This window comes from Pecten maximus, chromosome 18, assembly GCF_902652985.1.
Source record: "Pecten maximus chromosome 18, xPecMax1.1, whole genome shotgun sequence".
Classification (NCBI taxonomy): domain Eukaryota; kingdom Metazoa; phylum Mollusca; class Bivalvia; order Pectinida; family Pectinidae; genus Pecten; species Pecten maximus.
In genome coordinates this window covers 16,714,893-16,741,637 of record NC_047032.1, presented here as the reverse complement: position 1 = coordinate 16,741,637, position 26,745 = coordinate 16,714,893, and the positions used below count along the sequence as shown (strand labels likewise).

The 26,745-nt window shown below is 36.0% G+C and overlaps 1 protein-coding gene across 1 annotated transcript; it reads right to left on the bottom strand.

Annotated features, from left to right (window-relative positions):
• On the bottom strand, positions 1 to 24,889 carry LOC117316176 (lysophospholipid acyltransferase 1-like). Its single transcript, XM_033870686.1, has 14 exons — positions 24,791 to 24,889; positions 13,285 to 13,430; positions 11,021 to 11,098; positions 9,751 to 9,846; positions 9,133 to 9,243; positions 7,713 to 7,854; positions 5,925 to 5,975; positions 5,534 to 5,578; positions 3,697 to 3,787; positions 2,515 to 2,616; positions 1,660 to 1,763; positions 1,149 to 1,346; positions 762 to 913; positions 1 to 160 (listed from the first exon to the last, which is right to left on the bottom strand). Exons 1-14 carry the CDS (start codon positions 24,842 to 24,844, stop codon positions 22 to 24), a joined length of 1,509 nt encoding a protein of 502 aa, XP_033726577.1. The 5' UTR covers positions 24,845 to 24,889; the 3' UTR covers positions 1 to 21.
• Between the last annotated feature and the right edge of the window lie 1,856 nt (positions 24,890 to 26,745).

The window sequence follows — 26,745 nt, the reverse complement described above, 5'->3', positions numbered from 1 at the left end:
GATATATATTATATGCTGGCCTTAATTGGATTTTTCTTTCTCAGATGTGTGACCATTCTTTGTGACCTTGACCTCCTGCTGTCGTGGTGGATTTGGTAAGACGAAGGCACAAACCGGCATCGTTATGAGACATGCTATATGGAGCCACCAGTACATGTTACTGAAACAAAAATGACCCGTTAGTGACCGTCATATTCAACCAATCAATTTAATTCAACAGGATGTGTCAGTTTTTTTTTTTTTATATATTACAGTGTTTTTAGCAATATATTCCAAAATAACAACTAATATTTAATTCTCCTGCAATCTTGAAAGGTATCAAAATATTCCATCTTTCCGTAAATGCAGAGTTATTCAAATTCAAGATTTGGGAAATTGGGTACTTTTTGAAAATACACAACACTTGATTGGGAATGGGTTCTACATTAGTCCCAAATAAACAGACAGGAAAAATACTGTATGATGTGATTTTGAATGAAAAGATACATCAGGGATAAAGAGAGAGAGATTTTTTCAACACTTTAATTGACATTGACATCATCATTGGAACAGCTGGGCCCAGATCATTTATCAAAAGCTCACAAATAAACAAATTACTGTAAACGTACATATTTTAGTGGTAACCTTATTTTAGCAATTTTCACCCTGGAAGTACTATGCTAATTACTCTTTCCATATGCAATCCTACAGCAAACAATTTCAGTGTGCCAAAATAATATACATTTACAGAATTCTACAGATAAGGGAGGGAGAATACTTACTTATAAAATATCATGGAGTATTTGAAGTATAGGATGTTGAACGGTACACCAGCGTAGCATATGGCAACATGAGTGAACAGGAAGGTCAGAAAATCGTAGAACATCTTCCATGATTTGGACCTAAGGAAATATGGACGCACCTTCCTCCGAACCTGCAAAACAACAATGTGTCAAATAACATCTTACTTGTCTTGACAATGAAGTTCTGAGAGACAAATGTTAAGATGTTTCAAAAAGGAAACTGTTTATGATTTAATCTTTAAAATCATTTATCTATGAGAGAGTGAAAAGATGACTGTTCTCATATGTACTTGGACTTGCTATCAAACAGAAGAACTAGACATTTTCATTTCTTTTTTTAAATAGCAAAGTCTGTTTTGAGCTTACCATTCTGGAACCTTGGATCAAGAACGCCCCGGAGATGAACGTGAAGTAATAACCAGGAAAACAGCCATGCCAGAGCGCACTCAATATAAACGTAAATAAAGTGCGCTGGAACGGAATTCGTGTGTAACAGATGTACCGGAACCACTTCACCGTCTGGACATTCCAGTTGTCTATAAATACCTTTGCACTTGTTGACCTCTGTGAGCAGTAAAAATGTTCATATCAAAAAAAGTTCAGCATCAAAGGTCAGAGTTCAATTCACATTTCAGTATAAGCAATGCAGGTTAAAATGACAACAGTGCCAACTTTATAAGGGTCAAAGGTCATGCAAAGGCGATGCATTCAACATGGATCAGAGGTTAATCCATCACTGACTTGGATTGAATGCAATTTAAGATAAAAAAGTTATTGATAAGAAAAATACTGAAACCTTGAAATACATCTGTTAGAGATGAGTATCTTTTTCAATGAAACATGTAGCATTTCTGTGATTAAGGTAAAGAAAAAGTACCTCCAATGTTAAAGGGTTGATACTTGTAACGAGATCCCATTTAGGTTCACCTGATGGCGTGAAGCCATTGAACCCCAGCCCTGAGGCATTGTTGATAGCATCACCTAGGAAAGAAATCAAATATAACCATGATATATTGGAATAATCACACCTTTAAAAGCAAAACTACAGTTTATATTTTTCCCTGTATCTCCGATTTTAATCATTTTCACCATTGTGTATAATTAACTTGACAAATTTTAGTGGAGATAAAAACTACTTGTAACAAGAGGCCCATGGGACTTAATGGTCACCTGAGTTTTGATATATTTTAGCATATTTGACCCCTGGGACCTTGAATCAATCATCATAGCCCTTTACACTTGAATGCTGCAAACCCAATATCAGGTCTCTGGGCCTCTTGATTGAGTTTTAATGCCTAGGTGTTGTTTTGATGGATTTTACTGGATATTTCTTATGCGAGAGCGGTGTTGTGAGTTACTCTGTAAACTGTAACGATGTCATTTGTATGGAGATGTTGCTGAATACAGATAGCCTGGAACTGTACTACGGTGTTAATTGTGTTTTCTCAATGACCCACTCTACTTTTTCTCACATATTTAAAAATAGTGACAAATTGTATGGTTTTCTGAAACATTTTCAATGTGACAAAATCAATGCCCCATAAAATGTGCATCGAAATAGATGACATCATTTTGCGACATAGTTACCTACATAAAATGATGATGTTATGCCATTATGAGTAGCATCATAGCACTTGCCAGCTGTCTTTCCCTACCCCGTGCAGATCAATTTATACCGTCCCTAGCAACTACAGGATCACCCTACGAAGCATGTGACAAATAATGTACTCACCCAGTATCCAAATGAGGTAGTATTTCACCTTACAACAAGACATTGAGATGATAGAGTACCCAACTCTGTACAGAACACCATGGGCAGCTATGAATGCTGGATCTGTAAGGATAGATCAGAAAGTTGATACAACTCTCTATGATAAAATCAAGTGTCAAATATAAACAAATGAAGAACTCATTCTGGCCTACAACAGTTATTACTCATTCTGGCCTACAACAGTTATTACTCATTCTGGCCTACAAGACGTAATACTCATTCTGGTCTACCAGAGCTACTACGCATTCTGACCTTCAAGAGTTACTACTCATTCAGGCCTACAACAGTTACTACTCATTCTGGCTTACCACAGTTACTACTCATTCTGGCCTACAAGAGCTACTACTCATTCAGGCCTACAACAGTAACTACTCATTCTGGCCTTCCACAGTTACTACAGTAACTCATTCTGGCCTACCAGAGTTACCTACTACTCATTCTGGCCTACAAGAGTTACTACTCATCCTGGCCTACCAGAGTAACCTACTCATTCTGGCCTACAAGAGTTACTACTCATTCTGGCCTTCAACAATTACTTCTCATTCTGGCCTACAACAGTTACTACTCATTCTGGCCTACAACAGTTACTTCTCATTCTGGCCTTCAAGAGTAACTACTTTAGCTTGTTTTGTTGAGCGAAAACTGGTAGGCCAGAGGTCCAGGGTTCGATTCCTACCCAAATTACCTCCTACTGGGCCAGCAAACTATTACACTGTAACTTGTTAAAAGGGCCATAACTCTATCAAAACTGGCAGGGCAAACTAAAACATTATCTGTAAAATAATATTACAAACACACAATTGTAGTTCATTATTGTAAACAAAACATATCTCAGGTTGGACAGACCAGGTTAGGACTAACAGATGGACAGATATTAGGACTAACAGATGGACAGACATGTGGACAGATAGGAGAACATTTTTATTTGCCTGTACATGATCATGAGGTGTTTACTGTTACAAACCTGACTCCCAGAGTTCAAAGGACAAACGCCTTCTGTTCTCAATTTTTGTCCCTGCCTAGATAGACAGACAACTATTTCTTCTGTACTAATCACTATTTTCCAATCCTTACATGTAATTGAAGTTAAGTGCATGCCTTTATTTACAGGTAAATCACGGACAGAATTAATAAACAACACACCTGAGTTGGATAAGGCAGGGAAGCTTGGTGCTACAAACACATGTATTAAGATCCAGAAAACTGTTTCACACAGTTTTAGACACACAGGTTTCTGTAAAACAAACACAAGTGTTAAAAGTGACAAGTCTTCTAACGAGTTACTGATTTGTCCAGTAATAAGCCCATGTCTTGCCATGTCACTCTATAAACCCATCAATGTTTATTATAGTTCAGTTAATGCAATAAGCCCACCCCCTGACTTTAGAGTGAGTAATGTGTTGGCCTCCAGGGCTTATTTCAGGATAAATACGGTAATTGTTATATACAAGCCTAAAAATTGACATACATTATGACATCAAATTTTTCTTTTGCAAATTGTATGTGCTGATAATTCAGATACCACAATGAACTCCATAGGACCCTCTTTAAATGGTTTGTCCATGTTTGTTGTGTTTATTGCCCCTTGAACAGCCAGGGTCAATTGAGGCCAGGGTCTACTTGTGGTAGTTGGTGACTACTCACTGAATGCCATGGGCGATGCCCGTCTCATGCCATCCAGAGCAATAAGAGTAAGGTGTCACACCTATTGACACAACAATGACACCACAGACCAGCCCCTTTCTCAGCATCCCAGGAAACACAAGCCGTCATGGGTAGGGAGTGTCCAATCACGTAACTCGGACCTTCACCTAAGATTACGTGGCTGGATTTTTTACCCCCACGCAGTGACATATGTTTAGTAGGTTAGAGTCTAAAGTTCAAAGAGGTTAAACTCAGATTTTCTGTCAGTAGGTGGTAAAGATTTAAAGGAAACTGACTAAACTTGGTTTAATCTGACTTTTTGCAGAATTTCAGGAATAGGCAAGCTGAATGTTCCAAATAGTAATAAAAAAATGCATATGTCAGTCATCAATTTTTTTTTTCTTTTGACTAAAATTTTCAAAATATAAATGAGTCATTACTTAGAAATAAATTGGGATTTCAAAATGTCATGCAGTCAACAGGGAAATAGGGAGTCCAAGACTTAATACATGTATTAATGTCCCAAAATGTGAATGATGTAACACAAGGAAAGTTTTTTGAGTCCAATACCTATACCCCAAAAAGTCACTCTATCCTTCTAGAGAAGTACGAGTCTAGAACTCATTTACCTGTATCCTTGAATTGAGTCCAAGACTAAAATACCCATGTACCAAAATGTCACACTACCCCACAAAGACTCATATGCAGAAATATTACCCAGTCCCACTGGGACTCAAAGACTCCCAAGACTTAACTACCTATACCTCAAAATGTCACCCCATCCCACTTCGATATGTTAGAGTCAAATACTCAAATACCCATACCCCAAAATATCACCCCATCCCATTGGGATAGTGAGCTCAAGACTCTAATACCCATACCCCAAAATGTCATCTCATCCCATTGGGATAGTGAGCTCAAGACTCTAATACCCATACCCCAAAATGTCATCTCATCCCATTGGGATAGTGAGCTCAAGACTCTAATACCCATACCCCAAAATGTCATCCCATCCCATTGGGATAGTGAGCTCAAGACTCTAATACCCATACCCCAAAATGTCACCCCATCCCATTGGGATAGTGAGCTCAAGACTCAAATACCCATACCCCAAAATGTCACCCCATCCCATTGGGATAGTGAGTTCAAGACTCTAATACCCATACCTCAAAATGTCATCCAAAATGACATTTATATGTTGTAGATCTAAGATGAACCTTTGACCTGGCCATCTAGTGTTATGTTAACCCCACATATCACAGCTTTGTAAGTGTAAACTCTACTGGCAAGGTTAAACAAAATATTTCTTGATCAAGCATAATTCTGCTATACTTACTAGTGGTGACGGTGGAAGACGATATATTTTCTTTGAATTTTTCGTCTGCAAAAGGTATCACAAATCATGCAGGTGAGCTAAAAATCTTTTACAGTAATCTGCAAATTTAGTTTGACCTTTTCACATTTTCTTCATCAAATTTAGCTCTTATCTATTGTTATTTAGCGATTGAAGATTTTTTTACAACTTACAACTATTGCAAAAGTATTAACTTTGGATCACTTGATCAAAGATTAACGCATTCTCATATTACACATAGAAAATGTAATAAGCACAATCAAAATTTAGCACAGTGCTTCCATAGCAAACAGCACTAAAATAAGTATTTGCTCTTGTCTTGAATGTTTAAATTCCCAGCAAGAAACCTTTGTTATTTTTTTTATTCACTTACCAAATCTGTCTTCATATCTTCTTCTTTTCTGTAATTTGAATTTATTTCCATCTAAAAAAAATGAAATTGTATATTTTATAAATTCAATGTATATCCTGTACACTTGTGTATACATGTTTACCTGTCATAAGGGCCACCTGATATATAACAAATGCCTGTCTCAAAAGACCAGCAGTTTTAGTTCCCAATTGGATTAAATTCATTCTATAAAGGCCACATTTCTATGCTCCTTTGAGTGGCCCTTTTAGTGGTCCTTTTAGACAGATTTGACATTATTAAACTCTATACAATGGTCAACTGCCTATAAAGGCCACATTTCTATGCTCCCTTGAGTGGCCCTTTTAGACAGATTTGACTATATTAACATCTATATAATGGCCACCAGTCTATAAAGGACAAATTTATTTCTTCCCTTAAGTAGCCCTTTTAGACAGGTTTGACTTTATTAAACTCTATACAATGGTCACCTGCCTATAAAGGCCACAATTCTTAATTTGCTCCCTTGACTGGCCTTTACAGACAGGATGTTTAACTTTATCAACCTCTATATAATGGTTACCTGTCTATAAAGGTCAAAATTATTTGTTCCTTTGAGTGGCCCTTATAGACAGGTTTGACTTTATCAACCTCTATATAATGGTAACCTGTCTATAAAGGTCAAATGTATTTGTTCCTTTGAGTGGCCCTTATAGACAGGTTTGACTTTATTAACCTCTATATAAAGGACAACTGTCTAATAAGGTCATAGTTCTTATAAAGGTACAACTGTCTATAAAGGTCATATTTCTACGTTCCTTTGAGTGGCCCTTATAGACAAGTTTGACTGTATATGAATTTGTGCATCCTTTGTGTAAGTACTGTCCACTAATGTAAATATTGTTATGATGTGTACTTATGATAAATTATATACCATATCTATCCTGTAATAAGTCAAGGGGACTTTGAAAGTAGGTCAAGGTCATTCATTTGAACAAACTTTGTAGCCCTTCATTCCAGAAGCTATTCTTAATTATTATTGTACAACACTGAACAAAGATGACCCGATTCACATCAAAAGGGTCCAAACTTACAAGATTCTGTCCCTAGAGAAAAGAAAAGGGGAATAACTACTACAAAAATACTTGAATCAAAACAATAAGCACAACTTCAATGTGTGATGAATGCATCAATTGTTTCAGTTGTCCAGACAAAATCCTGAAGATAGACAGACGGATGGACAACCTGATTCCAGTATACCCCTTACCCCCTAACTTCATTACAGAGAGGGTACCATAAAGAATGGATGGACAGACTGCCCTTGATTTCAGTATACCCCCTACCCCGGTAATTTCTTTACAGAGAGGTACCATGAAGTATGGATGGACAACCTGATTCCAGTATACCCCCTACCCTCGTAAGTTTTTTTATATAGAGGGTTACCATAAAGAATGGATGGACAACCTGATTCCAGTATACCCCCTACCCTCGTAAGTTTTTTTTATATAGAGGGTTACCATAAAGAATGGATGGACAACCTGATTCCAGTATACCCCCTACCATCGTAAGTTTTTTTTATATAGAGGGTTACCATAAAGAATGGATGGACAACCTGATTCCAGTATACCCCCTACCATCGTAAGTTTTTTATATAGAGGGTTACCATAAAGTATGGATGGATAGACAACCTGATTCCAGTATAGCCCCTACCCTCGTAAGTTTTATATAGAGGGTTACCATAAACATATACAATACTTACTTCACTGTTTGAGTTAACTGGGAGGTGGATATTTTCCCCATTACAATACTTACTTCACTGTTTGAGTTAACTGGGAGGTGGATATTTTCTCCATTCACAAAGTCTTGGTAGTCACAATAAAACGAAGGTGGCCCAGCCACGACACTTTGGAAGTAAAATATGTAGCTAAAGAATTCTAGAAATGACGGCTTTCTCCTGAAAAATAAAATCAATCATTCCACAATATCTTTCTCCTGAAAATAACGACAAATTCATCTAAGAACAAAGTACACTGAAAGATTTAAAATTATGTTTACAAAGTCTAGATTTGTTTTCTACTGGTCCAACATACTCCGAAAGACCCCTGGCAAGATACTTGTATCTTAAAATTCACCAAGTTAATCTATTTTAACTTATTAGATGAAAGATGGAAAGACTTAGAATGCGTGAAATATAACCATGTAGCTTGTAGTTAGTCAGTTACTGGTTACCGCCTACATGACTGCTCCATTGCTAGGTTTTGTCTCACTGACTATAGTCTGTGTTCTATTGGCCTTAGTCAGTTACTGGTTTACCGCCTACAAGACTTCGCCCACTGCTAGGCTTAATCTCACTGACTATAGTCGGTGTTCTGTTGGCCTTAGTCAGTTACTGGTTACCGCCTACATGACTGCTCCATTGCTAGGTTTCATCTCACTGACTATAGTCAGTGTTCTATTGGCCTTAGTCAGCAGGGCTTTTTCTCACTGGTTTGGGATGGGGCCTTTTTGTCTCATTTTGGGAAGAAAATTGGTAAATTGGGAAAGACTTTTTCAGGAGTAAACTCCAAATTTTGGGAATTTGGCTTAAATATGAAATAATTTCAATTGGGAATGGGGCCCATTAACGGCTCCAAAAAGCCACCAGAAAAAGCTCTGGTCAGTTACTGGTTTACCGCCTACAAGACTTCGCCCACTGCTAGGCTTACTGACTGTAGTCAGTTTTCTGTTGGCCTTAGTCAGTTACTGGTAACCGCCTACATGACTGCTCCATTGCTAGGTTTCGTCTCACGGACTATAGTCAGTGTTCTGTTGGCCTTAGTCAGTTACTGGTTACTGCCTACATGACTGCTCCACTGCTAGGCTTAATCTCACTGACTATAGTCAATGTTCTGTTGGCCTTAGTCAGTTACTGGTTTACCGCCTACAAGACTTCGCCCAATGCTAGGCTTACTGACAGTAGTCAGTTTTCAGCATGTACTTTTCACATTCACAATACCCTATGGCAGTACAAAAATGACTTGGCATTAACTCATATCAATATAAGAAATCTGGACTCCAGTCTTCCATCTTTCTTCTTCTACAAAACAAACCAAAACACAGCTATGGTGTTTAAAGGATTTCTAAAAACTTTTGAAAAATAATGATAAATATTTTTATGGTACAAAATATCAGAAACAGTTTCCCATACATTTTTTGTTTTTGTTTACAGCACTTAAAGTGTCATGGAACATACCGTAAAGAATGCCTCTTGTGGGTATCAATAAGTGTCTCCGTGTTACGATGTAAACCGTCATGTAATCCAAACGCCACAATAGTTATTTTCAGAGTGGTCAGCATGAGTGGACTATTAATGAACAAAAACATGACGTGAAATATACAAGGATGGAAGCCAAGCCACATCACACATCTTAACATGACACTTGTTTTACTTGGCATTAAATACTCAACATAGCAGGTCAAGCAACATTCTAGTTAATTTGAAATGTAACATGGCATTTGATTGGTCAATAAAATTAACTTACAGAAGTTTCACCATACACCATCTGATAAATTTTCATTTGCCAATAAAGCCCTAACGGCAATGATTTATGTTTGGAATTGTTTTTTATTGGTAGGTCAAAGGTCAGGGTCAAGGTCAGCAGGTTTGTAAATGTAACACCAATGCAAAGGTCTTGTCACAAGGACACACGTCAAATACCTAAGTTGTATCCTCATTAGTATTGACACAACACTGTTTTATAAAATCTTTAACCCAACTGTCTACGGCCTCGGTGAGCTAAAAAACATACAGGATCATCCAAAATTACTGCCCATTCTTCTTTAACCTGAAATAAGATCGTTAAGTACTTACCCCGAGACGTCCAGAGGATACTTTTCGGTGTCTGCAGCAAGGACTCTCCGTAGGTGTATATACATAAGGTAGGTCATTGATAGTATGAAGGTCACTCTAGAACAACAAAGCAAATTTTTTTTTTTGTGAGGATGACATTTCAAATTTAAAAAAAGTGTTTAAAAGCTTAAGGGAAAATGTATTTCTACCAAAGATTATGAAACAGACCATACTTTTCTCTCCAATTTTAATCTTAAAGATTTACCGTATTTGACCTAATAAGGGCGCCTGCCCTTATAAGGGCGCCCCTACCTTTTTTCAAGGAAATAAATCTTTGACTGAGTGTCAAAAAGGTGTTCAAAAGTAATAATTCAAGTGAAATATTTTGCTACTTTATGCGTTCAATTTTCTTCAGCAAATTAAGTAACTGGAACACGTGTTTTCGCCACATTTTGTGTATTCCTACAGGCTACAGATGACATGTCAGTGCAAAGAGCACCCAAAACTAAACACACATACAAATAATAACTTACCATCTTTATTTGAAGATAAAGTAAAGACTTCATTCTTGTTGATAAATAACTTTTGTTCAGAACAGAAAGCTAGTAAAAGACATTGTAAATCAATTATTAGGTCAAAGAAAACGATGTCTGATATGATCTGGGAAATCACCTGTTTCTATAAATAGAACACAAAAGAGTTCCATTTGAACATAAATGGTGGAACACACGTTCTCTGGTCTAAAGATCAGCTGGCATGGTTTACAAGTTTACAGGAGTATTCAAGTGATGTTTAAGCTTAATATATGATAATGAATAGATATCTTCATCTGGAATATTTTTATGACTGAATATTTTACCGTTTCCACAACCTTGGGTATTCTGCTATAAGGTATAGTCTGTTTCATATAACTTCAGAATAACTAATCTTAATAAGGGCGCCCCCACTGTCAATTACCCGCACCCTGCACCCTTATTAGGTCAAATACGGTATATCTTAAACCGATTCAGGGGTTCTAAACTCAAATGAGAAATTTTAAGATGAAATGAAAGAAAAAATGGAAGAATCAAGTCTCCTCATAAATATATAGAAGAGAATCATAATTTAACTACAATTTATTAAATAAGTCTAAATAAATCAATGCCTTACCAAACTTTGGATTTATATAATACATGTACACTGTACATGTAAAGAGATGGAGGCATAGGCAACAGCTCAAAAACTATGTAGAATTATTCTTATAGTGAGAAGGAAAAACAATATTTCCAACTTATATATTGTATATACTTACATGTGTATAATAGATGTTGGTGACAGAATAAGGGCCACATAGCAGATCCCAGAGAGTAAAAACACATGGATACATTGACTGAAATGGGAATCAGATAAATATATAGATTAATATAGTAATAATGTACGTACAGGGCAATAGCCTTATGTTAAGTATGTGAGATATATAATGTTTCCATAGTTCGGTATAGCTAATCGTAAATCACCGCACTTTGTTAGTGAGAATGATGAAAAAGTATGTTAGTGAATGTGGCACATCGGTATAAGCTGTGGGTATTTCTAGCTAGGCGATTGGGTGCCGTAGATCGTCAGTTCAAGGCCCGGTCAGGGCACGAGTCATAAAGTTGTCTTACTTCATCAATCGTGTTACATGTACTATGTTATACATCAAATAACTTGCACAATGTATCATATGCACTATGTGTTGTTGATCCGAAGGTTAGAATTTGAATTTCCTGTTGTAGTTGTATTGTGATGAATATATGTATATGTAAATAATAATTTATCTATATATTTTATGCCAAAAAATTCCATAGGGAAACTAAATTAAACATCAAACCTTTATTTGTTTGGTCTAATCAGCCAATTAGACACTGTAGAAAAACACTTGCAAGCAACAGATTTAAGTAAATGATAGAAACTATTTATAAGGTCACTGACAAAACTCTGTTGAATCTCCTTGACTCTATATTCAAAAATCTAAAATGGCAAAAAATCAACCCTTAAATTTTCAAAGAATGTTTGTGGATTCTGTAAAAACAATGAAAGTGTATGTCATGCAGAACTGATGTTAGATGAGCTAATATCATTGCTAACAAGAATAAAATTTGAACACAGGCTAATGTTAATGTATGAAACTGGATAAACTTTGCAGATTTTTTAGTAATTCAATCTGTTTGGCATCTGATGTAATTATACATGTATGCATGAATTCCCCTGAAAAGTTTAGGGGAGAGATGATTTATTCGGCATTCACCAGGTGTGCAATCATGGAGAGATCAAGTCAATTTTGTTTCTGTGACTGCCGGAGATTTATCAACTTTAATTTTTGTGATTTAAAAACTTATCAGTTATCAACTTACACAGATATACAGATTTTATTCTGACTGTAAGACTAGACTGCTGCACGCCCAATACAGTTTGAAAAAAGTTCTGACAAGAGCATAGATATTTAAATAACATTATTAATCAATATTGAGGTAGAAAATGTAAATTATATATAAATTCCCAATTAGAGTAATTAACTTAGTTTAACATTTTAACTTTCAGGTGGCCTAAACCTATGTGAATTAATAATTTGATATGTTATATGCTTCCAGATAGAATAACGGTATGTACAATACAATGGACAAAAATTAAACAATTACAAAAAAATTAATGGATTCAGAAACAATATGTTTGCACTCCTTTACAAGCATCATTTTACAAAAGATTATTTAATTTTGTCATTTTTACTTTGACACAGACTCAAAAATTTTATGACCGTGTAAATAATAAAGAATACTTCATATGTGTATATAACACAAGTACGTACTGTGACATACTTCAAGGCCTGTGTATTATATTGTATTGTTTTAAAGCCCAATGACAATTTGAGTCATTCAGGCCTGGGTAGTAACTATTTGACGTAAATATCAACAAACTGAACAAATTGTCAAATATCTATGACTGAAACACCTGAATTTCAATATTAAGCCTCCCACTTGATGCAACAATTACCTGTGTATTAAATTTCATGTGCAATAGATACAAAATAAAGCTGACAAATAATTAAGACAGTTAGAATTCTATCTATAGTAACAATGACCCAATTTTAGTCCCTAAGTGGTAAAGCAAGGACATTGTTGAATTAACACAGGTTACAAACATACTATATTTTGCTGTGTGTATATATAATATTATAATAACTTAGGTCATAAAGTTAGTAACAACAGTTTAATTTAAAGCCAACTTTACATACTTATCAATTATAAACCTTTAGCGAGGTCAATATGGTCTTGTACTGATCTCAGCTGGTAGAATCAAATATTGACGGAGAGAAAAGCTCAAGGTCAATATTTTAGATTCTACCAGGTTGATAATATCAAGAAGATTACGGAAAACTTTGGATAAAATTCCAGAAAACATGTTAGGCTCACAGAAGGCATAATTGTATAGCCAACAGCTACATGCAGGAAGTTACGGTAATTCTCTAATTAATCTATCTATAGATAAAATTATTTTCTGGAAATACACACTCAGTGTATTGTGTAAACATGACATTACCTTCCGTACACAAAATACAGCAGACATATTCCCAGACTGGCCGTCGAGACATGTCTCGTTAAAACTGAAACCTTCGTGGGGCACAGGTAATGCCGGTAAGCAAAGGCGAAACAAAGTGCAAGGATCTCTGCTGTTATCACATTTATCTGGAAAATAAAATAAAAAGAAGTTAAAAGAATATTTAATTGAAATAACACCCGAATGAGTCTTAGGATAAACAAAGAACTTTCTTTGCAAGTCTTCATCTGGTGTTGTTTGGCCCTAAAGGAGTAACATTGTCAATTGGCCATAAAGTATGATACAATGAAATGCTGATGTGAAGTGTATTTTTGAAGCTAGTTTGGTTTGGACATACTGCTGATGAAAAAAACTTGCATTAATAAATAGATCTACAAGCATGCTGAGTATTGCTAAATCAATACATGTCCCCTACCGACCCCCACTAAAAATAGTAAGAGTGACCTTGACCTTTATCCAAAAACCCTGATATTTGAAATTGGTCTGTAGCTACTCATACTTTAGTTACATACCAACTTTCACCAACATACCTTGAAGAATGGCTGAGAAAAGTGCAGAAAAACTGAGTGGAGACTGACGGACGGATGGATGGGCAGACGAACAGACAGGTGGACGGGGAGGAAACCAATAGTTTCAAGAGAAGGGGACTAATAACATTTAAATGAGCTAGGTCACAGGGTCACACAAAGTCATCTCGTTAAGGGACAAAAGACTTTTGGCTCTGAAAATGCTGAAGAAAGAATTGAATGTTTAGGAATGAGAAAGATCAACTGTGTGGTCAACATAATGCTTAAGATCAGTCGGGGCAGTCACTGCAACTTGAGGGGACAACGGCCCTATAAGTTGAGTTTGGTAATGATCCCTATAAAAAGGAATAAATTTCTGGACGAAACTCTGTGTTGGGATCACTCCTCCTTATACTCATTAATCAGAGTACATGTATAATATACGAGATATTTAACTAAGATGTACATTTATGAGATGTTTTACACTGATAAGACCTGATAAGAAATTTTTTTAAAAAATTAAGGACTCATAACTCCAACATGAGTTTATTATCCGCATTGATGAATAACGACATGTCTATTATTTTCAAAACATTCAGGGAATATAAACTATATTTCAAAGAAAAATTTGAAATGAGGAGAAAAATGTTTCCTTCTCATTTAATGTGAGTGAACTACTAACAAACTCCTGTGTCTATGAGTGAGTGTACTTAACTAACACACTCTTGTGTCTATGAGTGAGTGTACTACTAACAAACTCCTGTGTCTATGAGTGAGTGTACTAACAAACTCCTGTGTCTATGAGTGAGTGTACTAACAAACTCCTGTGTCTATGAGTGAGTGTACTACTAACAAACTCCTGTGTCTATGAGTGAGTGTACTACTAACAAACTCCTGTGTCTATGAGTGAGTGTACTTAACTAACAAACTCCTGTGTCTATGAGTGAGTGTACTTAACTAACAAACTCCTGTGTCTATGAGTGAGTGTACTTAACTAACAAACTCCTGTGTCTATGAGTGAGTGTACTACTAACAAACTCCTGTGTCTATGAGTGAGTGTACTTAACTAACAAACTCCTGTGTCTATGAGTGAGTGTACTTAACTAACAAACTCCTGTGTCTATGAGTGAGTGTACTACTAACAAACTCCTGTGTCTATGAGTGAGTGTACTATTAACAAACTCCTGTGTCTATGAGTGAGTGTACTTAACTAACAAACTCCTGTGTCTATGAGTGAGTGTACTTAACTAACAAACTCCTGTGTCTATGAGTGAGTGTACTACTAACAAACTCCTGTGTCTATGAGTGAGTGTACTTAACTAACAAACTCCTGTGTCTATGAGTGAGTGTACTTAACTAACAAACTCCTGTGTCTATGAGTGAGTGTACTACTAACAAACTCCTGTGTCTATGAGTGAGTGTACTACTAACAAACTCCTGTGTCTATGAGTGAGTGTACTACTAACAAACTCCTGTGTCTATGAGTGAGTGTACTACTAACAAACTCCTGTGTCTATGAGTGAGTGTACTTAACTAACAAACTCCTGTGTCTATGAGTGAGTGTACTTAACTAACAAACTCCTGTGTCTATGAGTGAGTGTACTACTAACAAACTCCTGTGTCTATGAGTGAGTGTACTACTAACAAACTCCTGTGTCTAGGAGTGAGTGTTCTTAACTAACAAACTCCTGTGTCTATGAGTGAGTGTACTTAACTAACAAACTCCTGTGTCTATGAGTGAGTGTACTACTAACAAACTCCTGTGTCTATGAGTGAGTGTACTACTAACAAACTCCTGTGTCTATGAGTGAGTGTACTTAACTAACAAACTCCTGTGTCTATGAGTGAGTGTACTACTAACAAACTCCTGTGTCTAGGAGTGAGTGTTCTTAACTAACAAACTCCTGTGTCTATGAGTGAGTGTACTTAACTAACAAACTCCTGTGTCTATGAGTGAGTGTACTACTAACAAACTCCTGTGTCTATGAGTGAGTGTACTACTAACAAACTCCTGTGTCTATGAGTGAGTGTACTTAACTAACAAACTCCTGTGTCTATGAGTGAGTGTACTACTAACAAACTCCTGTGTCTAGGAGTGAGTGTACTTAACTAACAAACTCCTGTGTCTATGTAAGATTCATACATTAAGTTATGAATAAGTGTGCATGGTAAATAAACAAAAAGTCAAGGACACAAATCGTATAATATTATCCATCCGACACCTTTTTCGGCTGATAATTCACGTGATGGTGTCAATCATTAAAATCCAGGTAGATTACATGACAATATAAGTGGTTGATGTGACTGAACACATATACAAGTGGTTGATGTGACTGAACCCATATATACAAGTTGTTGATGTCACTGAACCCATATACAAGTGGTTCATGTGACTGAACCCATATACAAGTTGTTCATGTGACTGAACCCATATACAAGTGGTTGATGTCACTGAACCCATATACATATGTATAAGATGTTCATGTGACTGAACCCATATTGAAAGTGGTTCATGTGACTGAACCCATATACAAGTGGTTGATGTCACTGAACCCATATACATATGTATAAGATGTTCATGTGACTGAACCCATATACAAGTTGTTGATGTGACCGAACCCATACACAAGTTGTTCATTTAAATGAACCAATATACAGTGGTTCATGTCACTGAACCCATAAACATACATCACAAGTAGTTCATGTATATCTGTAAGTATATGTATCATAATTTATAACTTTTTTTACCAGTGAGATATTCGAATTGATCAATTGGATAAAAAAATTTGGATAATTAGATTTTACAGTGATGACATAGAATTTTGCATTGATGATGTAAGAAATCACAGATGATGATATAACTTTTGTTTTTTGACCAATTGGCTTTCTATTTACTGCATTGATATCTGACGGTTTTCCGGTTCAGTTGTAGATGCAGTGATGATTGTTATGTGGTTATTTTGCTGGACGTCTGCGGTAGACCTTGCAGGTCGGACGAAATACTCATTTGACAACAGCACATTTAAAATTTCATCACCATGTAGACAAGTGATCATGATAAGGATATACACAGCGTCACTGAGATGATGCTACCAATTCTCGTGCTTTTTTGACGCATAGATTTTTTTTTTTTTTGTCCCTATAAAAACATGCAATATAATGAAAATTAAATTGTTTTTCATTGACTATAACGTAAATTTCACTTTTATGACACAAGTATACCAATATTGTGTCATACTTGTGAAATATTTATCATATTCAACGGGAAACCATTCAATATCCTCTCCTTGATATTACTAATTGATAAGTGGGACAACAATACAGGGCCCTCAAGCCAGAGCCACATCCTAACACAAGTGAAAGTATCCGATTCCCCAAACTGATAAAGCTTGTATTGACAAATTCTAATATGAACATATATGGAGGCAAATATTTCCAAATTACTGAATTCAGTATAATGAATGTTTAACCCATGCATCCTACCAAGATATGTAAGATTAACTGGCGTACAACATGAGTGATATGTTTCAATATGATCTTTATCTCAGACAAGTAAATCCAGCAAGTAGTTCTGTATACACCCCGTCAAACTAATCAATGAATGTGTTTCAGCACATATAACAAAATTATATCAGTTTGAATCATTTTCGGTGCATTTGAATCAGGAATATAATTTTATTAATGTGTCATTTGAATAGATACATCCACATATTCAGCTTGCATTCAATCTTAATTTTGTTTCGTCTTAAACTGAATATCTCCATTTTGCATTTACAGCTACATTGACCAATCACATACTTCATCTTGACCAATAACGCCACCTGTCGCCGCAACAGTGTCGCATCATATCCGGGGTCAAAGGAAAATTATACGGCTATGCCGAAAAAGTTCATTAATTTTTTTAGATAAGAAGCCAAATCTATGGAAAACAAACTGCATGTTTGATTATCTACATACATGGACAAAATATGTAATTTTAATGGAGAATGTGTAAAGCTTATCATCATGAAACTGAAATCTATGTTAACTGCCAACCATATATATATATATATATATATAAATACACTGTGTCCAAATCATCCTTGACTTTTTATATGTATTAATTGGTATATAAGAAACCCACAAGAGATTTAAATTGAAACTATTGCAAATATTCTGCATTGACATTTTGATATTAATTAGTCAGTGACATAAGTGACAGTTGAACCAGGTTCTATTGAAATCTGTGATGAATAGCAAAAATGTAAGTACAGAGTTAACATTTCCTCACATTCTTTACAGGGTGGCTGCTAGGGATGAAATATATAGGTCTTTTTCTTAACCCCGACAGGGATATCCACGATTTTACCAGTCTGATATTTTCTTTTACCCTGGACAGGGATATCGTCAATTTTACCGGTCTGATACTTTCTTTTCTTTTACCCTGGACAGGGATATCCACGATTTTACCAGTCTGATACTTTCTTTTACCCTGGACAGGGATATCGTCAATTTTACCGGTCTGATACTTTCTTTTACCCTTGACAGGGATATCGTCAATTTTACCGGTCTGATACTTTCTTTTACCCTGGACAGTGATATCCACGATTTTACCGGTCTGATACTATCTTTTACCCTGGACAGGGATATCCACGATTTAGCCGGTCTGATACTTTCTTTTCTTTTACCCTGGACAGGGATATCCACGATTTTACTGGTCTGATACTATCTTTTACCCTGGACAGGGATATCCACAATTTTACCGGTCTGATACTTTTATCTTTTACCCTGGACAGGGATATCCACGATTTTGCCGGTCTGATACTTTCTTTTCTTTTACCCTGGACAGTGATATCCACAATTTTACTGGTCTGATACTTTCTTTTCTTTTACCCTGGACAGGGATATCCACAATTTTACTGGTCTGATACTTTCTTTTCTTTTACCCTGGACAGGGATATCCACGATTTTACCAGTCTGATACTTTCTTATCTTTTACCCTGGACAGGGATATCCACGATTTTACCAGTCTGATACTTTCTTTTACCCTGGACAGGGATATCCACGATTTTACCGGTCTGATACTTTATTTTACCCAGGACAGGGATATCCACCATTTTACCGGTCTGATATTTTCTTTTACTCTGGACAGGGCTATCCACAATTTTACCAGTCTAATACTTTCTTTTACCCTGGACAGGGATATCCACGATTTTACCGGTCTGATACTTTCTTTTACCTTGGACAGGGATATCCACGATTTTACCGGTCTGATACTTTCTTTTACCTTGGACAGGGATATCCACGATTTTACCAGTATGATACTTTCTTATCTCACCCTAGGGGTGAGACAAGCTACACATGCTCATAGCATGATCTCTCCCTTTGTATTAATGACGTCCGTCATGACAACAACGGAATGACGTCACGTCGACAATCACATAACGTCTTCATTGTCTTGCATGGATGAAACGTCAATATTAGATACACATAAGGGAAGGAGTCAATCACAATTGTTTATTTTCTGGGTTTAATTTGAGCTCATGATATGTCAACAATGAGTTGGGAACAACAGTGTACATTTCATATTTGTTTATCTCATTGTAAAAGTGGAAAGCAAAGGTCTAGCCTAGAGGTATAGAATGTTTACCATTATAGATTAAAGGTTACTTGTTTGAAGCCTGGCATGAACAGGGTATTTTTCATTATTCCTTCGTATAACATCATTAACAGCTTAAAACAAATTCATATTTTTTGTCTATCATTGAAGTTCATGTTTTTTGTCTATCATCGTGTACGCTTTTTGCAAGCAGAAACCATTTCTGAACAGTTTTTAACACCTCTCATTCATTTCTATATACAATTCCAAACCTACATTGATTAAATCCAATAACAAACACCACTGATAGATCGATACTCACAATTTATTTATATTGTAGCAGAAATCTGTTTTTACATGGCTTTTGTGCGAGACCATTCATCCGAAGAAAACTGGGACGCACTCTAATGTGATGATGTCAGTTCAAAGGCTTGTCATGGCAATTTTTGAACTAAATACAAAAACAGTGACTCAGCATTTATTGAGGGCCAGAATTTATCTTTCAATCAAAGCACTATTTCAAAGATTCTGATTTCAAGTTACAATGATTTTAAAATCATTTAAAATAAGACAAGAGAGAAGAAATTTGATTAACTCCCAGAACCCAGAAGCTTTGAGTCTTATAGGCATAAAAACAAGAGGCCCATACAGCCTATATGGCTCATCATATATTTTAGTGGTTATGAAAATACTCAATGAAGTTATATTCAATATTTTATCCCAGTTATGGATCTGACATCTGTACCATGCATTGCAGTCAACACTTTCCCTTACGCAAGGAATTGCTGTCATTTCAACAAAGAAGTATTTCACTCATCAGTTTTCACAAGGATGCTGGTTCCCGTTCATCAATAAATGATTCAACCTAAATATAGAATAAATGTCATTCCTTCAGAAGCAGAAGGATTTGCCCTACCCCTCATGGCCCTGGCCCGCATAGACTATAGACACACCATTTGTATAATTTGGAATCCTCATCACCTAGGGATCCAGCCAGTCAAATATGAGTGATAGCCATTGCTACTTATTCCAGAGAAGGAGAACGTTGTTTTTAGTACTTTAGCCAAAGTGCTCCCTGGGAGCTCACAAGCCCCACCATTTGTACACTCTTGCAGATCCTCCATCACCTAGGAATGCTTACAGTCAAATTATGTTTAATTTCAACCAGTGGTTAAGAAGAAGCCGAAGAAGTCACTTGATGAAATTGTTGACGTACGAAGGGACGCTGGGCGGGTGGCACTGGACACCACACCTTGGTCATCTGGACCAGGCAGGTGAGCTTGAATTATATAACCTCTGTTACATATTTGGTGTTTGTTCAATGTCTGGCATCACCACAACACTAAATGTGAAGGTCATTATATATATGAAGACAACACCCACAGGTAAATTGACCTTTTTAAAGTAGACGAAATAGCATTAGACCCTGCATCATGTCCTTTTCATCAACTGTTTTAGAGCTGAGTGTCGAGCAAAATATTGAAAACTACCAATTTGACAGACTTTAAATATTCTTTGGTATTTGTCAATTGTTTTTTGTATTTAGGGGTTCAACGTTCTTGGAACAGCCAGGGTCAAATGAGGACAAGTTCCTCACTCAGGCAGTCATTTAACACAATATGACATCAAGTGATGGATCTATAGCCAAATAAGGCAAAAAACATACGTGTACCAAAGGCATGGGCCACACGGAAAGGATTTTCCAAATTTGCAGGATGCTCCCACATTATTATCTAAAAATATATTGTCACATGAGCACTCTTTTACCATACTCTCCAACCTGCCACAATGTTTTGTTATTTGAAATGAAATTGGAATATTTACAAAATAATAAATATAAGCTTAGCATTTAACTGCTATAAATAGCTAGTTCAATGAATTTGTCATTTCGAGGTAGCTTTCATAAACTATGTTTCCCATCGATAAAAACAGCTCAATGCTGACATGATGTTATTTCTATGCTATAGCTAGAAGATACAAATTAATTAACATCTTTCTGGAAAAACAATAATCTACAAAATGCAAAATCTTCACTTTGGGTAAAGGATTATAAGACTCTTTCATAGGAGTATATGTAGGATAGGGATATTCCACCCGAGGGGTCACAAAATTTGTGATCCCGAGGATGGAATATCTCTATCCTACATACACACATAATGAAAGAGTCTTTTTCTCTCATATCATTACCGAATTTCTGGCGAAAGTGTCCCTCAGCCATCCATTTTCTTCAATTCTTTAATTTCTTTATTTGACGTTTTTACTAAAAATACTTGTGATATTCTGAAAGATCATACCTTATTTTGGCAAACGAAGTTTGCACCCAAATTCCATTTATTTTGTGGTTAAGTGATGAACGAATGAACAATTCGCCGATAAAAATTACCGTAACTTGACCGACTTTTGACGTGGCCGTGATCAAATTGTCAACATCCGAGAAAAAGAAGATCTATCAACAATACTGAAAGCCAACGCTGAAATGAGTTTTCCAACTTTACATATAATTTGATTTGCACCTCGACATATTTAATCATTTCACAGAACACACTGTACTTTTAAATGCCAAGTCAATTTTTTTTTATAAAATACTACATCACTGTATGACGTCACGACTGCATGTCATTGGAATTCCATTCATAGTTCAAGGATATTGAGAGTGATGTCGATCTTGATGACATGACGCGGCGATGTTTCGTGGCTGGTAATTTTAAATTCACTGTGATTTTGGCCACTTCGTGTGTGTACCAGCGAACAGTGACTCTATACGAGTATTCGATCTTTTCTGTGACATAGGATTATATGTGTTTAACCGGTTGTCTTGATGGAATGACGAAGGTAGGTCAGTCGATAACGATGATCATAGTGAAAGGCTAGGATGACAGTTAGTTTTCCTGGTTACTCTGCACAAATATAGACTCTGAGTTACAATTAAAATAAATATTTTATATGAACATCGAGGGGTGTCATTTTTACCGAATGTTCGTTCATTTAAGAGCCAATTCCCAACTTCCAAATACACAGGCTACTGAGTAGGCCTAACAGTTACTGACAGTACAGTAGAGTAAACAAATTCCAGGGCCCCCTGCTGACGCAAACGGAACCATTTCATAGGTTGTGATGTTTGACATTTTCTTTTTTATATTTTTTTATGTATGGCTTTTTTTTTACTTCCTGTCATTGCCAGGTGATTGTGTGTGTTTACATTTTTTAATGACAAATGACAAATCTGTCGGGTAGGCCAGTCTGTAATACTGTTAACTGTTACAACAGGCCTGTAGGCCTAGTCTACAGTAACGGAGTTATATGTTCGCTCAGATGAAATGTCTAATCGTTTAACCGTGTAGCCCTATTGGTTTACTGCTGATATGATATATATTTATCTAAGAATGTATGTATTTTTATAATTAAGTCCAACGTTTCAAAACCGACACCGACGATAAGGACTGTCGGATGTAAACACAAGCAGACGACGTTGTGAGAGTTGTCCCCCTTGAACGGAGATTACTCCACGCGCGTGAAATGCTATGTCAGATAGATTTATCTTACATAGCTATCTTACATGGGCAAACTTTATCCAACATGGCGAGATATGAGAGAATACATTGTAACTGCAGGACCAACCAATTTATAGACACGTGACTTACAAGGGGCATTTACTGGGTAATGTTCCTGCTGAACATCCATAACAATCAGGGAAATTATATTTAGTTTGGGGTTTAATTAAGACTTTAATTACCCGGTAGTGCATATCAACCTGAGATATTTGAAATTATAATGATATACATGTATTATTAATCCAGAGGGCACAGGTTTTGCAGACCTTGAAGTGATTTTTTTTGGCATGGATTTGGGTCGAATATAGGCCCCTTCCCTCAGGCTCAAGAAATTTTACTGTATTTTCTCAATTCTTAGTTCATATTTTCCCATTTAGAAATTGTAAGTTTCCTTGTATGGTAATTGTGGTGGCACAGGTTGTGCAGACATTGAAGTGATTTTTTTACATGGATTTTGGGCCGAATATAGGCCCCTTCCCTCAGGCTCAAGAAATTTTACTGTATTTTCTCAATTCTTAGTTCATATTTTCCCAATCGGAAATTGTAAGTTTCCTTGTATGTTAATAAGTATGAAGAAATGTTGATCATAATATATTTCACATAATGTTTTCACAAGCCAATGCTATAGTTAATTGATCATGGCTATATTATGCATATTCAAAATGATATTAAACCATTGATTTGATGATTATTTTTTAGCTTGGAAGAAAGTGCATTTTGCCCGAAATTGAAAAAATACATGTACAATGTATTACTCTATTTTCCCAATGGAAAAGTCAGTTCAGGCCCCTGTATAATTAGGGTAAAAAAATCACTGCCTTGGACTATCCCCGACCCTTGGAAAGCTTGCAACATGCATTGCACATACTATCTTTTCTCAGTTCATCATTTTCACTTCCGTCATTCAATTGAATTCATACTGTATGAACATAATACAAAGTATTTTAATTCATAATCACATGTGATCTTAATATGTCTTTAAAATGTGATATCATGCAACATAAGCCACTCAATATCTTCCTAAAAAACGAAAACAAAACAAAAACTGAATCCTGATACCCTTGATCCATATCTTTCTAAAGTCAATTAACATATAGCCAGTGTAGTCATGGTGACAGGGTCTGAGGAAACTCGGGCTACCAGTAAGCCAGACACCTGTCACCCAGGAGATCTGAAATGTTTGTAATTCAGTAAAAATTCAATACCAAACTAGCATTATACCTATCACAAGCTGTTGCAATTTTTAATATCATGAATTTGATTTTTAGATTGTAATACTAAATCACTTGTGCATTAAATCGGAGTACCTGCATGTACATTTTGTATTTCAAAAATATGACAAATAGATGTGATCACGAAACCTATTTTACAACATTTACTTTATTAATTGAATGGAAGGGGTTGATTATCAATGAAATACTTTAAAAGCCGAATCAGGTCTACTGCAGGTATATAAAGGCCTATACTGTCAGTATATCGTGTGTATTAGGTCTTAGGAAGATGACTAAAAGTGTAAATATGGCCCACAAACATGTATACACACATATGTATAGACCACAGGAAGGTGTGTACAATCGAGTTGTCAAGTGTAAAATCACATATAGAATATATAATCAACTCCAAATTTTAAAAAGATCGAAGTGAGAATATCATTTGTCACACAGATAAGATCACTTCTATATCTTTTAGACCAAAACTTGTTTACATTTTGAAAACCAAGCAAAACATGCAGCTCAATCATTACAGGCCCACCCAGTGGTTTGTACAGCCAGTTTGCTGCTAATGGCGATATATCTTCACATGTGTGACATACATATGTAATATCGGGTGTATTCTTGATAACTTAAACTTACCTGCATCAATGGTACGCCAATAGAATCGGACACTGCCCCAAGTAATCCAGACATCTCTGTTGGCCAAGTCGTCCCACTGCAGTGTTGCCGGAATGTCACGCTTCTTTTCACCACGCGGTCAAAAGCCAAAGTTCAGAAAGCATGAGGTCATGACCTATAGGTTAAAATCGCATGTTTGACGTTTTCCCAATCTCAAAATGGTGACTTGCGTATGCATTTCTACTCGTTACATTACCGTCATGTCGCAAGAAAAAATAAATACATAAACGGAGGAAAACATCCGTAATGAGATGACTATCTGGAATTAGGAAATACATATAAATAAATACATGTGTATGTTAGCCATAAGTCTTTAGCGAATAATTTGACAAAATAATTCTTACAAGTTAAGATGATTAACTAGAGTTGTTTACTCCTTCATTGGTGTCTGAAGAAACACTCGCTGTAATTGTATTTGCCCGAGTTTCCCCTGGCCCCGACACTACATACTAGTATATATATATATATATATATATATATAGTGTATATAATTTGACGTTCATGATCTGTCAGAATATCAAAGCCAATGTCAACAGGATGGATGAGGTACCGTTTTGATTGAAAAGAACGAAATTTTGTGTCTATTTTCTGATAAAATATCGAATTTTATTTATCAACCATTTCCCGATTAAAAAATAGGCGGTAACAAGGCGCCGTTTTACTAATTTTTTTTCATTTTTTATAGGCTATCAAAAATCGATTTATTGATATAGATTCTAATTAATATCAAGAATTATTTGCATGATTTCTTTTATTCCTTGATAACAACAGAAACATATATATATCTGTATATATGTCTCTGATAACAAGAATTCGAATTTTTGATATTTGATGTTAAAAATGGCATAAAAAGAGTGAAGAAATTGTGAACTGGCACCTCGTACAAGAGCCATACATTATATGAACAATAATAAAGCATCAAATTCGTCTGACTTCACACAAGCATTTGATGATGTCGACCAATTATAATTTCCTTAGAAACCCTAGCTATAGCTGTTCAGTAAATTAGGAATGAAAGTCACAGATAATTATAAAAAGGATGAGGCCATTAATTATGTAGTGGGGATAAGTTTTATCGTTCTGAAGACTACCTATGGGTCGGTCTCAAGAACGGACACAAATCAAATAGTGTTCATTAATGTACTGACAAATAACCACCTATAACATTCAGTCCATCGGACTGGACATAAAACGGACCTCTGTGTGGGAAATGAACAAGAACAGACGAAATAACGCCGACCCGGTGGTAAAGGAACTCTCAGGGGCAATTTATTTAGACAGATATCCAAATTGTAACTTAAATAAAATTCAATAACACCCTCATCCCAATGTATTGTCATATCGGGCCAATATGATGCGATGCGAAAGTTATAAATGGTGTTTACCGTCCCTCACGTCGACAGAACACTAACTGTAGCCATTTAGCCCAAACCTAGTAATATAGGCAGAGTCATATAGGCAGAGTAATATAGGCAGAGTCATATAGGCAGAGTAATATAGGCAGAGTCATATAGGCGTTAAACCAGTAGCTTTAATGAGCCTAGTGTTTTCAATTTTTTGAATATCGAAAAGTTGAGTTTGATAAAGTTTGGATAGCTTTGAATAGTGTTTGGTAAGGTTTGAATAGTGTTTGGTAAGGTTTGAATAGTGTTTGGTAAGGTTTGAATAACGTCTGGTAAGGTTTGAATAGCGTTTAGTAAGATTTGAATGGCGTTTGGTAAGGTTTGAATAGTGTTTGGTAAGGTTGAATAGCGTTTAGTAAGATTTGAATGGCGTTTGTTAAGGTTTTAATAGCGTTTGGTAAGGTTTGAATAGTGTTTGGTAAGGTTTGAATAGTGCTTGATAAGGTTTGAATGGCGTTTGGTAAGATTTGAATAGCGTTTGGTAAGGTTTGGATAGCGTTTGGTAAGGTTTGA